This window comes from Diplotaxodon limnothrissa, linkage group LG10 (assembly GCF_057381915.1).
Source record: "Diplotaxodon limnothrissa isolate DT_005_m linkage group LG10, D_limnothrissa_male_GT1.1, whole genome shotgun sequence".
NCBI lineage: Eukaryota > Metazoa > Chordata > Actinopteri > Cichliformes > Cichlidae > Diplotaxodon > Diplotaxodon limnothrissa.
The window spans coordinates 8,672,715-8,690,932 of NC_140605.1; the positions used below are offsets into that span (position 1 = coordinate 8,672,715).

An 18,218-nucleotide genomic window follows, 5' to 3' on the forward strand; every position below is an offset into this window, starting at 1 on the left:
CTCCTTTCTAGTCACTAAATATAATTTAAATTTAAGAAACGACTGCATTTTTAAAACGATATGACTTTGGCTCCCAACAGATTTTAGTATTGGTTTTACAGTTCTAAACACTTTTTTGATTAGAAGTTCTGTTGCGAATTGTTATTTAAATATTTATTTTTGTGGTACTTAATGTTCTTATTTGCTCTTCTTGTGTGCAGGGCTCTGTGACTGTTTCTGAAAAGCCCTAAATAAATTTACTTAGTTTCAAACAGTTCAAACAGTTCTCAGTGCCTTTAGCTTTGGTTACTGTTGTGCGTCCTGCTTCATGCAAGTTGAGATTACTTTTTTTTTTAGAACTTTCTGTTAGTTTGCGGTGTCCCCGTTTTGTCCAGACTTCACCTGTTTTGAAACATCTGCCCTCTGTAATCTCGGAGCAGAGTCGGAAAATTTCGTCACCGATGTAAAATAACGGCTGCTGTCATGTGACCCCAGAACAGGTGATAAAAACTGTGTTCCTCTCTGAGAGGGCAGTAGAAGAGGGCTTCAGGATGTCTGTACCTGGAAGCTTCTCGGTGCTCCGTGTGTTGTGGCTGCTATCAGTGTTTGGCACGGTGCTCCCGCTGGACGGCGGCATGCTCTTTCCCCAGGAGTCCTCCTTCAGAGAGGTGAAGGAGCTGAACGGGCTGTGGGATTTCAGGGCTGACGGGTCCCCCAACAGGAACGAGGGCTTCGAGAAGGCTTGGTACAAACGTCGGCTGACAGAGGTGAGCGGGATCGGAGGTGATAGGTCAGATGAAACAAATCAGTCTACGTTGTTTTACTTGTTTTACTGTTGACATGGATACAACGGTCGCATACAGTACTCTCGGTAAACAAGAACTTTTAAACATTTTGCAATTATGTAGATTTATACCAAAAAAGAAAATCTAAAAGAAAATTTGAATGCTTTGAATTGAATATTTGAGGAAGTATCCTTGGTTTTGGTGTTTTCAATTTTTTTTTAAATTTTGAAACTGAAACTAAACTGAATTAAAAACAAAAATTCAGATCCCCCCCCCCCCCCCCCCCCCAAAAAAAAGAAAAAAACAAACAAAAACAAAATAACTATGTAAACAACACAGCAGTAAGGCATGCATAAACTTATCAGTTTGGCTCACAGTCGTAACTAAATATTTTTGGCTTATCAGCCCTTTAAATGCCACACAATAGGATATATTCCTGTCAGACTGTGCCTCCTTTTGAGTTCTGTAGGGACATTTAGAGCTGAAGATGTTCACAATTTTAGAAAAAGAAAAAAATAGAAAGAAACATTTTTAAAATGAGAACAAAGGTTGAAATTTTATATTAATAAGTCTCATCTTGTTAGGGCCAGACTCCCAGGAAGGGAGCTTACCATGACCTCAGAGAATCAAAATGACCTCAATTAGATGAATATGTATATTGTCTACTTTAAAATTAATAATAAATAATATAATATAATAAACATGGCTACCATGGGTATCCCTGTAAAGTCCTGTCTTCTTATTGTTGTTTTGTATTCTTTAGACGGGCCCAGTGATTGAAATGCCAGTTCCTGCCAGCTACAATGACATCACACAGGACCCCACACTGAGAGATTTCATTGGCTGGGTGTGGTATGAGCGAGAGGTGTTCGTGCCGGCCCGCTGGATCTCCGATGAGGGAACAAGAGTGGTTCTTAGAGTGGGAAGTGCTCACTATTACTCAATAGTGGTGAGTATCACCTGCATCTTTTATGAGCCATTCACTCAAAGTTTGAATAAATTCAAATATAAAAAGTTATCATCCGCCACAAAAATCATTTTAAAAATCATGTTGTTTATTTGAAAATATTACAGAAAAACACATCATGTAACGAAACACATGTTTTCTTGAAAAAATATGATTACTTTACAAAAAATCTGGTACAGCAGCAGATGAATTTCTTGATATAAGATCTCACCGACTTAAGAGTTTGCTTAATATTTTGTGTTTTCAGTGGGTAAAAAAGTCTGGACTGTTTAGAACCTAAACTCATTAAACCTGTGGATTAATGCTGTTGTAATACATGCATTTTGCTAAAATAAGGAAGAAATGTATTGTTTCAAAATACATCCTTGCTTCATTTTAAATTAGATTGTGTATCATTAAATTTCAGCTCATGTAAAACGGTGATCATTCTCTGTTGCAGTGGGTGAATGGAGAGAAAGTGACAGAGCATGAAGGTGGCCACCTTCCTTTTGAGGCAGAGATTAGTAGTTTAATCCGCAAGGAACCAACAAAGCCATGCAGAATCACCATCGCGGTAAACAACACCCTAACTTTGGAGACTCTTCCTCCAGGCACCATCCAGTACATGAATGACAGCAGCAGGTAGGCTCTTTCTTTGGTTCATGTGTTTGTCCAACCTAATATTATGGCAAAGCAAGTAATAGGCACGCTGGTCCATTTCACACTTTGCCTCTACAAAACATGAAATGTACACGCAAACAGAAGTTGCAGTAAAGGACCTGGAATGTACGTCATATTTTTTTTGCTTGCCTTTACATATATTATCTTCCCCTGCTAGTAATGCAACTTCTGCACGTGTGTCCTGCAAAGCGTGAAATGGACACAGTGGACCAGAGTGTCTATTACACATTTTGTGTGATACTGGGTTCTTTTTGACTTCCTTGCCACACTTCAAAACTTTAAGCTGATGCATCAGTGAGAATGTAAATGACGAGAAGACTGTGTTTGGTCTGCAGGTATCCTGATGGGTTTTTTGTGCAAAACATTGACTTTGATTTCTTCAACTATGCTGGGATTCATCGTTCTGTACTGTTGTATACTACTCCTAAAGTGCATGTGGATGACATCTCAGTGGAGACCAACTTCATGGATAACACTGGTAAATTAAATTAATTAATACAGTGATGCACAGTGATTTAAAATCCTTACTAGCACAAAAGAATTTGTAAGCAGGTAAACTGATGTACAAAAGCGGGAGGTGAAACGCTGCCTGAGGGAAGCAAAGGACACCTACAGGAGGAAGGTGGAGCAGAAGTTGGAGAGGAACAATATGAGGGAGGTCTGGAATGGTGTGAAAACCATCACAGGCCACAACACCAAGAAAAGCACAGTGGGGGGGACTGTGGAGAAGGCAAACGAACTCAACAACTTCTTCAACAGGTTTGACCAGCCCACAACCCCCCCCACCCTCACCTTCACTACAGAGTCCTCTTCCCACTCTCCTGCCTCCCTCGCTTCCCTCCCTTCCTGACACCATGACACCCCCCTCCTCCAATCCCTCTCTCAGCAGCAAGACATCTCCCCCCCTCCCCTCCTCCCAAACATCTCCCAGTGTCACAGTGGATCAGGTCAGGAGGCAACTGAGGAAGCTTCGCCCCAGAAAGGCAGCAGGCCCAGACAAGGTGTGTCCTAGGATGCTTAAGGCGTGTGCTGCTGAACTTGGGGAGCCGCTACAACGAGTCTTCAACCTCAGTCTGCGACTGGGGAGAGTGCCCGCCCTATGGAAGACATCCTGCATCGTCCCGGTCCCCAAAAAGAACCGGCCCAATGAGCTGAATGACTTCCGACCGGTGGCACTGACGTCACATCTTATGAAGACTGTGGCATTTTGCTGTGAGACAAAACTGCACATTCCAGGGTGGCCTTTTGTTGTGGGCAGTCTGAGGTACACCTGTGCACTACTCATGATGTCAGATCAGCATCCTGATGTGGCACACCTGTGAGGTGGGATGGATTATTTCAATATGGCAGATGTGCCCACTACCACACATTTGGACTGATTTGTGACCACTGTTTGGGAGGGATGGTTATATTGTGTATCTGGAATGAATTTTAGGTCTCTACGTCCATCCCATGGGGAATGGGAGCAGTAACAAAGGTGTTGCGTTTATATTTTTGTTGAGTGTATATATATATATATATATATAACAATTCTGTAACTGTAACTTCGGTCGTTGCTGTGCTTTTTTTTGGAAGTCGAATTTCCCAGAGGAACCCACCCGAGGGATTAATAAAGTTCTATCTTATCTTATCTTATCTTAAAAGCTTAGAGAGATTAGCATCCGCATCATATACATCAGACTTTAAATGTGTAGTTTCTGTCTATTCATTAGATGTTGCTGTTTCCTCTGCATTGTAGGTCTTGTCAGATACAAAGTATCTGTTCAAGGTGGCTTCAACAACACTCTGAACATTACTCTAATGGACAAAGATGGCCACTTTGTGGCCTCCTCCAATGGGTCATCTGGAGGGCTTAAAGTGGTAGATGTGAAGCTGTGGTGGCCGTACTTGATGCACGAGAATCCAGGTTACCTTTATTCTATGAAGGTAAGGCAACATGCTCACAGGCATGTAGGTGTGTTTCTGCAGTGTGATGTGGTTTGACTGAGCATTGCCACTCGATTTGTCAGGTTGTGTTGTTTCGATTATTCTAACATTTTCTCTTCAACATTGAGGTCCACCTAATTGCAGTCAGTGAGACATCAACATATGAGGATGAGTATACTCTGCCAGTTGGTATCCGCACAATAAACGTTACCAACACCCAGTTCCTCATTAACAACAAGCCATTTTATTTCCATGGGGTCAATAAGCATGAGGACTCTGACGTAAGTACCCCTAGAAGGATGAAACTCCTTTAAATTTTGCAGAAAATAGGCTCCAATGACCATATGTTTACTTTTCTGGTTTTAATGTGTTGTAGATTCGTGGTAGAGGCTTTGACTGGCCCCTAATTGTAAAGGACTTTAATTTAATGAAGTGGTTAGGGGTCAACTCATTCCGTACCAGCCACTATCCCTATGCTGAGGAGATCCTGCAGATGTGTGACCGTCATGGGATTGTGGTGATAGATGAGTGCCCAGGTGTTGGCATCAAAGACATGTAAGTGTTACCACACATATCTGTGTGACCTTTGGATATGTTTGAGGGTTCAGTAAGGTCAAAAGTGAAAGATTCTGTTTGCCACAGCATATGAAGACATAGAGAAAACTGCACATGCTGTCCAATACCACCCCTGCTGAAACTCTTTATGAACTTCATGCTGCCCAAGTTAGAATTGCCAAAAAATGTTACACACTATTGTGACCAATAGGAATACTGCATGAAATGACATGTGATTGTCATAGGCTATAAGCATTCAGTCTGCATATCAAACTTGACTTCATTCCTAAGTTAATTACAGCTATGTCACACAGTGTATCTGTCACGGTCTGGCTGGCAGACCGTGGGGATATGGGGAATGAGGACCCAGGCGCGGTGCTCTGTGTATAGACAGTGCGTTTATTTACAGTGATGGAAAAACATGACAATAAATCCCGTGCTCTCCCGACTCCCGTGACGTGTCCTCTTCCCAGTGTTAGTGCTCCTGTCTCCGCTTCTCCATGATGAACACCCCGTGCTCGCTGCCCTCTCGTCTCCCGCTACTCCTGGGGACATAAGAGAGAGGCAGCTGTCAGACACACAATAATGCAGGAGACTCAAACTAAGAACTGGTCGAGAGACTAACGTGAAGCCACGCAATGATCCAGCATCGGAGAGAGCTCCACCACACTCTCAAGTAGCTCCTCCGACAGGCCTGATCAACTGCAGGTGTGTCAAGGTCTTCAGGTGTGGCCAATCACCTGCCAGGGCCACACACACACACCTACATGCACATATGTCTACAAGCAGGGAGAACGAGGGACAGCAATACAAAATACATACATTATAATATTAGTCCATAATTGCTCAGAGGACCCTGACAGTATTAGACAATAAGATGACTGTCTGCCATACACATGTTTACAGTTTTTTCTGATTGCTTAAGCACATTTTTTGTAACTATTGGCTAATTTTGCAAAACTCTTCACACAAATAAGAAAACCTGTCACCCAATAATCAAAACATTGTAGTTCTCTTGCAAAAGCAAACACAGCTAGATTAACTCTTCACACCTTCGTAAAAATGGTGTTTCCGTATCAAACAGTACACACAAGCCATCATCTACTAAGCACACAATGCGCCAACTGCACACTGATGGTATGAATACAAAACACATCTGGCTTTTGCTTTCTCTGTGCACAAGGTAGGCTATGTCAGTTTGAGCTCATACTGCTGTCATAGATCCATAAGCATAGAGGGATCCAAACTTCAAGTACTGGTGTTTATTCAAACACATCAAAACAAACACAAGTGGTTATTTCCAAGTATAGGATTATTTGCAATCGCCATAATGACTATATGGGTTACTTGGTCTGCAGTGAACATGCTTCCTCTGCCCCCAGCATCTGGTCATCTAGCAATCTGGTCATCTAGCAAAAAAATAATTTCCCCCAGGGATCAATAAAGTATTCTGATTCTGATTCTGATACTGTAAAGTAACAATTTCAGTATTTTTACATCAATGGTATTGGTGTGTTTCTCATTGGCATATGGCAGTGCTACAAATCTTTGTGCGAAGTGACTGTACTAACCGATTCTCATTTCAAGATGTCCTTATGGTACTTGCTACAGTGTAGCGGCTCGAGTTAGGCTGGACCCGTTGGCCAGCTACCCTCAGGGTCATTCCACGGTTGATTACATGGTCCACTATTGTAGCTCTGATGTCATCAGCAATTCTATTTCTTACTCTTCCTACCCTTCCTCTCCCCCCTCCTCATCTTCCTCTCCCCCCTCCTCGTCTTCCTCTTGCTCCTCCTTGTCCTTGTCGTCCTCTTCATCCTACTTCTTCACCTCCACGTCCTCTTCCTCGGCCTCCTCTACTTCTCACTCTTTCTGCTCCCTCCATTGTACTCCGCACACACAGCTTACCTGTATTATAGTGCTTAGGCTGATTGCAAAGTGAACGAATTATCTAAAAAAGTTTTCACATGTGAAAGTGTGCCAGACAGTTGGCAAATTAGTGTTAATGATAGCCATACATGTGTATACTTTTGCTAGGAGTGTGTTGGAAATTTGGTAATTGAGTGTTGTGTAGTTAATTGTGCCTACAGTTTTGCAAAGTGTGTGTTACAAAATTGCAAACTGAGTGCAAAGCAGTTTTTGTGCTTTTAGTTTTGCAAACTCAGTGAGTGGTTTTGCTATAAGTCTGAATAGTTTTAGAGATTGTGCTACAGGAATCACAGTTAGGGTTTAAGCATTCAGAAAAAACTGTAAATTGGAGTGGGACTATCTGGGACTCTCCACATGCTTCCTCTGCCCCCAGCATCTGGTCATCTAGCAAAAAAATAATTTCCCCCAGGGATCAATAAAGTATTCTGATTCTGATTCTGATTCTGATACTGTAAAGTAACAATTTCAGTATTTTTACATCTCCACCATTTGACCTTAGAACTGAAGAAGCTTCTCGGATGAGAGGTGAAACGTCTTCAAGCAACTTAAAGAAGTCCAGACGCTTTTCTTTGCAAGCTCCTTTGACAAATTGGAGGGGTTTTTTTTCATATTTTTTTAACTGACTTTTGTCCACATGTTTCTAAACCTGAATGTGTACAGTACTCATAATATTACATTTTATAATAAAAGACTAACTCACAATAGCTGAACTTTACTGGAAAGCAGAACAGTTGTGAGTTAGGTCTTCACATCTTGCAGTGTGGATGGATCTGAGTCGTTAGTCTTTCAGCTCAGGCTGAGTTGTGTTCTTTTGTGCCTTGCTGATAGTCGCAGTTTTCGAAACGCCTCTCTGTCTCACCACTTGGTTGTCATGGACGAGCTTGTGCGCCGGGACAAGAACCATCCCTCTGTGGTCATGTGGTCGGTAGCCAATGAGCCCGCCTCAGAGATGCCTCCTGCTGAATTTTATTTCAAGTGAGTACAGGTTATTTTTCTTTTGAGGTGTAAAGCTCCAATTATTGCCACCCTTCAAATAGTCATCACTGCACAGATAAGCAACATGATGTTGGATTATTCCGTTTGTTTGAAAATGTGAATTCTGATGTTTATTCTACTTCTCAAATATGTGCTTTATCACACTGAAGGTGTAACAGTAATAACTCTTAAAATCCTGGTAGAAAAGATCAGTTTGTCTGTAGCATCTGATATCCATCTGATAGCTGGTATGAGGGACAAAGCTAGTTAGGCATGAGTAACATAATGTAGTTTTTTAAAAAGTGGATTTTGTTTTACAAAAAAAAGCAAAAAACCCAAAAGGTGATCATGGAGCCCTAAGAAATTAAGTGAACAGAACTAATTCGAGCTGAAGTGATGAATTAATTTTTTTTTAAAAGTAGAGTGTTGATTTTGCATAGTTCAGCCATTAGAAGGTGCAACTCTGCAACGTCCCTGTTGTTTGGAACCCCACAAACTCAAAAACCAGCTGATCCAAGCAGAGTGTAGTATAAACAAGTCATGTTTGAGAGAGGAAAAAATGATCAAATAAATAAAAATTGGCTGATATTTTGGAATATCGGCTTTTTAATTTACTAAATATCATGTTGAGCTTAAATATTCTGTATCCTACTGGCCCTAATTGTAATGGCAACAAAATATAACAAACTAACATTTAAAACCAAACTAAATTGAGCATAAAACAACAAACAATTGAGCTAAAAAAAATTTTAAAAAAAACAAGCAAAGAAGAACTTAGAGACAAACACTAATGTAATTATTAAGAAACAAACATTTATTTTAACCAAACAGAAATAAGACAACTAAATGTCCAACTAAGGAAGGAAATTTAACATTTAAAGTCAATAATTCCAGCCAATTCCCCATAATGTAGCAACACTTGGTATGTCCCAGACGGCATTTCCTGTATTTAGTACAACTGCATTTCAAGACACATCTTTTGCTGATTTGAGCCCAACATCAAATCACTTCCTTTTCTTCTACCCCCTTACAGGACTTTGATTGAGCACACCAAAGCTCTGGACCAAACCCGACCTGTCACTTACGTCACAATCGCTGCAGCTGACATGGACAAAGGGGTGAGTTTCTTCATCCATCACACTAATTAAAAGGGAACGGGGATATAATTTGAGGGGGGAATTCAATTTTAAAACATCCTCGTATCCGTACAACATTAAAAAGTTTTTGCATCTCTGTGTGTGGAGTGAAGCTGTGGAACAGACTAAGTAAAGATATGAAGCAATGTCCGAGCATGGCGCAGTTTAAAAAGCGGTTTAAGGATATGGTTTTTACAGGGTACAGGGAAAAGGTAGAGATTTGATAGGGTGTTGTCTAATATTTTCATGTGTGTGCGGGTGCACGGGTATGTTGGTATGGGTGTATATATATATATTTGTAGGTTGTGTATCCTAGAGGTGTTAATGGGGTTATTGAAAATGTGTATATGTGCGTATGTGTATATACGTATGTATGGATAGATAGAAACATATATGTATATATATTTAAAAAAATAAATACACATGACATATAATGTAATTGCAAGGAGGTATTTCTGTAGTCTATTGATACTAGATAGTGGAAAAGGGGTGGGATTAAATAAGCTTATGCTTCTTCCTGCTCCTTTTTGAACATGAAAGTTATTTGGAGTTGTGGTTGCTCGTTTTCCTTTTGTTTGCTTTGTTCATTTGTCTCTTTTAATTCTATTTTGTTGTACTTTTTCAACATGTTCAAAATAAAGATTCAATCAATCAATGTCAACATCACATATTAAACAAAGTCTGCACATCCCTTTCTTTTTTCAGTTTCCAGACTTTTTATTTGACACATCGTTGATGATAATAGTGTAACAGAATTTGCTAAGTAGCACCTCTGTTATAATCATGTTAAAAGGTGAAGTTTATACTAAGTGAAATGAATCACATTGAGTGCTTCAGGTCTGTGCCCTGCTCAAGATAGCAATTTAACTAAGTTAGTTAATTAACACCAGATGAGCAGCTCACAAAACCCATGTTGATTTTTCTTTTTAAGTCCTAATAAGTCATAGTAAGTAAATTTAGTCAACTGAGTATAGAATAATAATCCTTTATTTGTCCCACAAGGGGAAATGTGGGTGTAACAGCAGCAAGAAAGACACATATACAAACAAACAGTACACAAGACACAGAACAGAAACATACACAATTTTTATATATTTACATCAAGGACAAGGACATATGAACAAGGAGTATGTTTCACCCTCTTTGGAATATTATTGTTTACATCCATTTCCTCAGTTTTGTCTGTATTGATCTTATACGCTGGGTAAAGACAAAATTCAGAGATAAAATTCTTCAATGGAGATAATGACGAGTGTGGTTCTGTTAGTATAGTAAAACATCATCTGCATACAATAAGATTATATGTGCTCCGTCTTGACTCCTATGATGCGGTTGTTATCCTAAACTGAGAGTGGAGTTCTGATACCACGATTCACCTAGGCAATGAAGAGATGAAGAGCAGAGCCTCCAGTTTAATGCAGTGGACCGAGGAACATTAATGCATGTCAGTGTGGGGCATGGTGTTTATTTTAAAACAGAAGCGCCATGCACTCATTTACCCAACTTGAAACTGGTTGATAAAAAGCACCTTACAGATTTTATTATTTAAAGGGTGACTGCAAGAAAATTGTGTCATAAATATTTAATAAATAATTGTAAATCATAACCATGTTGAAGAATACTTCTGAATCCTTTTCTGGGTTATTTTTTTTCTCTAGGGTCCCTATGTAGATGTAGTGTGTGCAAACAGTTACTTTGCCTGGTATTTTGATCAAGGCCGGTTGGATATCATTCCTCTTCAGCTGAGCACTCATTTTGAAAACTGGTACAGAAAGTACCAGAGACCCATCATCCAGAGTGAATATGGAGCAGATGCAGTTCCAGGGCTTCACATGGTAAGAATACACTCACTCACTAACTCACTCCACTCACTCACAAGTCAGTTCTGCACCTTTAACAAGTCTTACTGTCACTCTTTAGGATCCACCCATGATGTTCACTGAGGAGTACCAGAATGCTCTCCTGCAGAGCTACCATGATGTGTTCGACCAGAAGAGGAATCAGTATTTCGTTGGTGAACTCATCTGGAACTTTGCAGACTTCATGACATCACAAGGTACTGCAGCTTCAAAATAAAGCAACCTGTAGAGCCAGAACTGCAGTTAAATACAACAATAGCTGAAGCTCTAGGGAAGCAGCCATTAGGTTAAAAACCAGAGCTTTATTTATTCAGCTTATTATATTCTGCACTGTGACAGTGTTCTTGTCAAACTGTGTTGTGTCTTCAGGAATCTATCGTGTGGTGGGGAACAAGAAGGGTATTTTCACCCGGCAAAGGCAGCCCAAGGCAGCAGCGTTCCTCTTGAGGAAGAGGTACTGGAGGCTGGCTAATGAGACGGGCAGACTGCTTCCTGACTGACTAAATAACTCTGATCACTCTGAAACTCTGATGGTAGCCAGTCTGGGAAATAGTCAACACTGTGTAAGCAGTATGCTGAACCAATACTGTGATATTGTGTCTGAACAACATCTGTGTGTGTGTTTGTGTGTGTGTATACATATTGATCTTAACTAATGAACTTTATAATACTTTATTCCAGCTGTAGGGAACATTTTATAGGTCTACAGTGATTGAAAATAGACTCTTGTGCCTTATCTATTGTGAAGTACACCTTTTCTAATTAAAGCCTCAATTTAAAAAAGTCTGACGCAAATTATAAAATATAATATCATAAAACAGATTTTTTTAAACTGCAATAATTTGCAAATCTCATAAGCCTGCATTTTATTCATAATAGAACAAAGAAAACATATTTACTGTTTAAAGTGAAACATACAGAATTGAATGGCAGTAGCACATCTTGTAAAGAACCAATTGAATGCACCAACAAACAAACTACCTGAACAACCAGTGACTTAGCTCTCTCTCCCCCAAAGATACCAATGAATCTCTCTAAATAAATTACACTGTCAGATACGTCCCCTTCGAGCCCCCTACCAGGAAAGTTCAAACGAAATTAATGCCACTGGAAAGCAGGCTAAAACCCACTAAACCAGTCTGTTTTTAAAGAGGACAAGACCTCATTTTGTCATGAGCCAACCCAGAATTCAGACAAAAGGAGAGACCAAAAAGACCACAGAGTTTATAGGACCAAAATATATTTAATTAAACTGACTGAAAATTTTAGAACAAGTGTAGTGTAGTGGGTGCATGGATGCTTGTAAATTATAGCATATATGCAAGAAAATTGCTCAACCGAATGGGAAGAAGAGAGAGCAAAACTCTTTTACTTAGCAGGCTTCAGTTCTTTGTCAGTGTCCTGGGGAAAGACATGGGATGATTATCACCTATTGCCAATAGGAGGTGCCATAAGGGTGACCTGATACTGGCACATAGATGTCTCCAGACATGGACTCTAATCAATCATGTGAAGTGTGGGTAAGATGGGACAAAAGTTACTTAAGATTTAGTTGAGATTTCATGTCCAGTGGGGAATGATCAAAATTCTGGCACACAGCTAGCTACAAAAAAGCCCTTTCACAAAAACTCAAAAGCTTCAGAGTTTAACATCGCCAAGGCTTAGATTCAACTCACCAAAGGTAGTGTTGATCCAATCCAGGAGGAATTAAAGTACAAAGCCTGAAAATTGTGAAAATGCCAGAATTACACCTGACATTTAAAGTGGCTGACTTCCTGTTGGGTTTAAGATATGGCTCCAAGAGGCTTTTTTGAAGTTGTCAGGACATTCCACAAGGCTGCTAAATTTCAGACACATGGATGAAATGTTACAGTATAAACACTTGTAACATTTAACTACACATAACACTACATTTTAAAAATAATAATAATCATTTTGTAGGTGGAACTATGACCCATAAAACATGAAAGCCTTTATCAGTTTGGAGGCGTGTACCAGTTTTCATGACTTCTTAGGTTTTTCAAGCCCCTCAACAGCATCTTGTTTCTTTATGCTGAATTCCCACTGTTGAATGAGAAATCACACTGTTCATGATAAAGCACCATGAAGGTCTGAAGTTTATTCAGACTGCTTTTGAATTGGATGTGGTCAGCCTGAGTGTAGCAGTACATCAGAGTATAAAACATCATTTTGTGTTGCCACTAGGTGGTGCTCTCACTATTGCTTGCTATTGATGTGTTCAGGTCAGGACTGGACAATCTGTCTGAGTTAAAGCAAGGTTGTGTTTCATTCGAAATATCAAAATTTGCACCAGGGTCACACCCTTTGTTAGAAACTGACTGTTTTCAAAATAAAGCAATACCAACTCCTTGAGGCTTTTCTGACCAAATTTTAGATAGCTCAGGTCAACCACCCAGTCCTCCGAAGTGTAAAACATGACAGTTTCTGTTGCCACTAGGTGGCGCTATGATTGTGATTTAATGTTTACATATGGATCTGTTATTAATTTTAATATGCATAACTCAATCTCTGTGTTACAAAATGTTAAGAATTTGAGCATGTTTAGGTGCTCAAAAGGGTGATTTATTTGATGAAATAGTGTGTGTAAATGAAAATAAACACTTGACACTTTTGTAATGAATTTATTAAAGACAATCTACTCAACATGCAAACAGTATCTGATTTAATTATTTGCATCATATGCAGTGCAGTTCAGGAGTGGACGGTGCCGCCGTCATTTTTTCAAAAAAGACCACAGACACCTAAAAGGTTAAATGACGTATCGATCATGGATGGTGGCGTGACAGCAATCAGACAGTTCACTATCAGTGACTCAGGCTGTACCATCATCACGTGGTTGACCTTTGAGTTCCAGCAGGACATTAAACATTTAAACTCGTTACACTAGCCTACCTGTCAGAGTTATTGCTGCAGACATTTTCCATTAAAATGTACTTTTCATAAAACAGAACTGTTTTGATTGCTTTTCACTTATTTCAGGCCCGTTTTTCCAAACATTTAAGGCTTTTTTTTCAATTGGTCCAACTATGAGAGATGTTTACTTATCAGGTTAGATACATGTCATTAAACACTAATCTGCATCCGCGATTACACTGCTATTAAATTAATGAAATTCAGCTGGCGTGACTGAGACACATTGGAGATACTCTATGCTCACACACTGTTACTAATGCTGTTATGTTCTGTGCTGGTTTATTTCATCTGCATTAATGATTCACTATTCACTAACCACACAAGAAAAAAATAGTAGTGGTCAGGCACGTAGTAATTTACAAAGAAATATCTGTGTTTTATAAGCTGTCACTTTTAGATTATGTACATCCTAGCCTTACATGTTACTGCATCTTGCTACAGTGTATTTTTACTCCTCTAACTCCCTTATTACCATTTGCATATCCTGGAGCTAACGGCAGCGTTTGTCCTAGATGTCGTTCTAGAGGCAGAACTAGTTCATCATCCAGGAGCTGTTGTGTGACCCTTTGTGTTCTATAAAGGCTACTGAAGACACAAAGTTTAAAGTTTACTCATAAACTTTCCTCTGTGGTTCTCTACATAAAATCTCAGTATTGGAAATCTTGTTTATCTAAAGTAATCAGTCATTTTCCATAAACCTGCTATTTTTTCAGTCATGGTGATCATCAAAAGGATATTCTAAATTAAAAATATATTAAAAGTTGAATGTGTCTCTTGTGTTTAATTCTGAAGGGTAAGTTTAGAATAAGGAATTCCTGACTGTGACATTAGACTAATGTCCAGTCTCCACCAACCACCCTCCTTTGCCACTTACAGATATTGAACAACCTCAACCAAACATGAAAATTCTGAGCTAGAGACTGTATAAATCTCTCAATACAACTTTGACAAAACATGAACAAAATGTTGCTTAAATCCATTGATAATATCAGATCCACAATGTATCACAATAACACTTATTTCACAAAGATAAACAAAACACAATACTTCTGTACTTCATTTTTAACTACATTTACAAACATCATAAAATTAACTCGTTTTTAAACATTTTAATTCTTGTTCAGCACTAAATTATTTATGTGAAATGTATTTCCACTGTACTGACAATGTAACTTCTGTTTTTTTAAATATAGCTGTAATGTCCTCTGCCTCTAACGCCTTGCTAGAGTCGACATTCAGACTAAACTCCTCTTCAAAATGACCACGCAGACAAGAGGGTTTGACTTCACTCCCTTTACTTAGGCCAGTTGAAGTAGGGTAAAACTGAGAAACAACATGAAATGCTCTTAGAAATCATAGATGAGGACAAATACACAATAACAGTACAAATTACTTGTTTAGCCAAAAGGGTTAGCGAATCCTCTCTTTACAAAGCTAGACCACAAAGAAAGACTTATACAGCCCTAATTGAAGGTCACCCCTCCCTGCAGCTCAGCCAAGACATCCTTGTCGCCAGAGTTCTTGCTGATGTAAAGAAAGGATGTGCCCTGGTAAGAGTGATGAACCTCTCCCAGCATGCTATCACTATCAAGCCTCACACGCATCTGGCCAAGGCATCTCTGGTGGAAAGTATTGTGGACTTTTCAGACAGGGTGTGGGGCAGTCATCACATTAGCGGAGGCAGAGAAGTATGCCTGGGTATGGACCACGTTGTGGCAAGCCAGGAAGTGGATTTAAGTGGAGCAGACGTCAAAAATGAGCACCAGCGTTCCCTTCTTAAAGAGCTTGTGGAAAGGAACATAGGTGTGTTCTCACAGCACCCCATGGATTATGGCCATACAAAGACTGTGCAACATGAAATCCCTCTGGTCGACTCTAAGCCATTTCGACTGCCTTACCGTAAGATCCCCCCATCACAGTGGCAGGATGTGAGAAGGTTGCTGACAGAAATGGAGGCAGCGGGAGTTATCAGGCCCAGCAAAAGTCCATATGCTTCACCTGTCGTGATCGTAACCAAGAAAGATGGATCACTAAGGCTGTGTATTGACTACAGGAAACTGAACTCCTGTAGCACGAGAGATGCTTTTCCTCTCCCCAGAATAGAGGAAGCCCTGGAGGCTCTAGGGCAGGCAAGATACTTCTCCACCCTTGACCTCACTTCTGGTTATTGGCAGGTAGAGGTGGCGGAGCATGACAAACACAAGACGGCATTCAGCACCCCTATGGGGCTGTTTGAAGCAAATCGTATGCCCTTTGGACTGCAGAATGCTCCCTCCACCTTTCAGAGACTCATGGCCTGCTGCTTTGGCGATCTGAACTTCACCCACCTCCTAATCTATCTTGATGACCTATCATATTCTCCAAAACCTTTGATGAGCATCTAGAAAGACTGCAGCATGGCTTGAAGTTAAAGCCCTCTAAATGCCAGCTTGTGAGAAAGGAGGTTCAGTATTTGGGTCACTTGGTGTCTGCTGAGGGGATCTGGACAGACCCAGAGAAGATCAGCAGGGTGAAAAACTGGGTGAGGCCCACAAACCCCAAAGAAGTGTTGCAATTCCTGGGATTTGCTGGATACTACAGGCGGTATGTAAGTGGGTACTCTACCCTAGCTGCTCCCCTGTACCGCCTAACTGCTGGTGACTCCAGAAAGAAAAAGCGAGGGGGAAAGAAAAGTCTGGCCACCGATCCACCTTTTGTGTGGACAGATGAATGCGAGAAGGCCTTTGAGACCCTAAAAGAAAGGCTGACAAGCGCTCCAGTGCTGGGATATCCTGATTATAGCTTGCCTTTCGTTCTGCAAACGGACGCCTCAGGGGAAGGTCTGGGCGCCGTTCTAGCTCAGGTCCAAGGGGGAGCTGAGAGGGTCATAGCCTTCGCCAGCAGAGGTTTGAGCCCAGAAGAGACAAGGTATCCTGCACACAAACTCGAGTTCCTTGCTCTCAAATGGGCAGTCACAGACAAATTCTACGACCACCTCTATGGGCGTAGGTTCTCTGTCCAGACAGACAATAACCCTCTCAAATATGTTATGTCCTCAGCAAAGCTGGATGCTACAGGCCAGCGGTGGGTGTCTAGGCTGGCTGCTTTGGATTTTGATGTCCAGTATCGGAGGGCACAGAGCAACACAAACGCTGATGCCCTCTCTTGCATGTCTAACCAGGAGGTCACGCACATCCTACAGACATGCCCTCAGTGGGTGGGTGTCAACGAACAGGGGTATGGTGTGAGACAGGCTACCCAGGATACTCAAAGCCTCATTGGCCATGGCACGTCTGCAGGGGAGGAAGTTGAACTCGGCCCCCCTATATCCACTGAGCCTTGCAGGGATGTGGGGATGGAATCCTTGCCCACCATGACCAAACAGGAGATCCGTGCAGGGCAGAAAAAAGACCTTGTTATTGGCCCTGTCTTGCACTATAAGAGTATGAACCAGAAACCAAGCCGCAGTGAGCGGATCAGTGGTGGAGGGCACGTGCGTCTTCTCTTAAAGGAGTGGAGAAGGTTAGTGGTAAGGGATGGCGTCCTGTACCGCTGCATCCAAGACAGCCAAAGGGGAGTAGTTGAGCAATTGGTGCTACCAGAGGATTTGTGTATATCAGTCAAGACTGCTCTCCACGATGACTCAGGCCACCTTGGTTTTGAGAGCACCATGATAAGGGAGAGATTTTATTGGCCACGGATGTTTCAGGAAATCAAGGCTTGGTGCGAGCAATGTGAGAGGTGCTGCCTTAGAAAAACTCAGGGCCCCCCTGGTCAGTATCCACAGCAGTGCCCCCTTGGAGCTAGTTTGTGTGGAGTTTTTGACTCTTGAGAAATCAAAAGGTGGTATCGAAAATGTCCTCGTTGTCACTGACCATTTCTCACGCTATGCGCAAGCATACCCCACTAAAGACCAAACAGCCAGCACAGTCTCTAAGGTGCTGTATAGAAACTTTTTCTGTCGGTTTGGCTTCCCAGCGAAATTGCATGCAGACCAAGGGCGCAATTTTGAAAGTGCTGTGGTGAAGGAGCTTTGTAAATACACCGGCATCACTAAGACCCACAACACGCCCTATCCCACAGGGCAACGGGACAACTGAACGGTTTAACCGCACCCTCATGAACATGCTGGGGACGCTAGAACCTCACCTGAAGCCCCGGTGACACGAATGACCAATATGAATTGGGCGTCCGTGGCTCAGGGGGTTGGGAATCGCATCTGTAACCGGAAGGTCGCCGGTTCAATCCCTGGGCTCTCTGTCCTGGTCGTTGTGTCCTTGGGCAAGACACTTTACCCTACTGGTGTTGGCCAGAAGGGCCAATGGCGCGATATGGCAGCCTCGGTTCTGTCAGTCAGCCCCAGGGCAGCTGTGGCTACAACTGTAGCTTGCCTCCACCAGTGTGTGAGAGTGAAGGAATAGTGGTGTTTCTGAGTAGCTTATTTAATTAACAACTTTTAAATACATTCTTTTTCATAGTATAATCTTCACTTGCTTCATCCGAAGCACACTTTCTGTGTACTCACTACCTAATT

General features: G+C 41.2%; 1 protein-coding gene across 1 annotated transcript; it reads left to right on the forward strand.

The window, feature by feature from the left end:
* The first annotated feature begins 310 nt into the window (after positions 1 to 310).
* On the forward strand, positions 311 to 14,430 carry gusb (glucuronidase, beta). Its single transcript, XM_085364323.1, has 12 exons — positions 311 to 746; positions 1,528 to 1,713; positions 2,171 to 2,352; positions 2,727 to 2,869; positions 4,130 to 4,317; positions 4,446 to 4,598; positions 4,694 to 4,872; positions 7,630 to 7,776; positions 8,810 to 8,894; positions 10,571 to 10,747; positions 10,833 to 10,968; positions 11,141 to 14,430. Exons 1-12 carry the CDS (start codon positions 531 to 533, stop codon positions 11,269 to 11,271), a joined length of 1,923 nt encoding a protein of 640 aa, XP_085220449.1. The 5' UTR covers positions 311 to 530; the 3' UTR covers positions 11,272 to 14,430.
* The last annotated feature ends 3,788 nt before the right edge of the window (positions 14,431 to 18,218 follow it).

Excerpts from the sequence above, each read along its gene's own strand:
- gusb (XM_085364323.1), top strand. The coding sequence starts at position 531 with ATGTCTGTACCTGGAAGCTTCTCGGTGCTCCGTGTGTTGTGGCTGCTA. Across the intron at positions 4,873-7,629 it reads GGTGTTGGCATCAAAGACAT|TCGCAGTTTTCGAAACGCCT; the intron begins GTAAGTGTTACC and ends CCTTGCTGATAG. Across the intron at positions 10,969-11,140 it reads AGACTTCATGACATCACAAG|GAATCTATCGTGTGGTGGGG; the intron begins GTACTGCAGCTT and ends TTGTGTCTTCAG.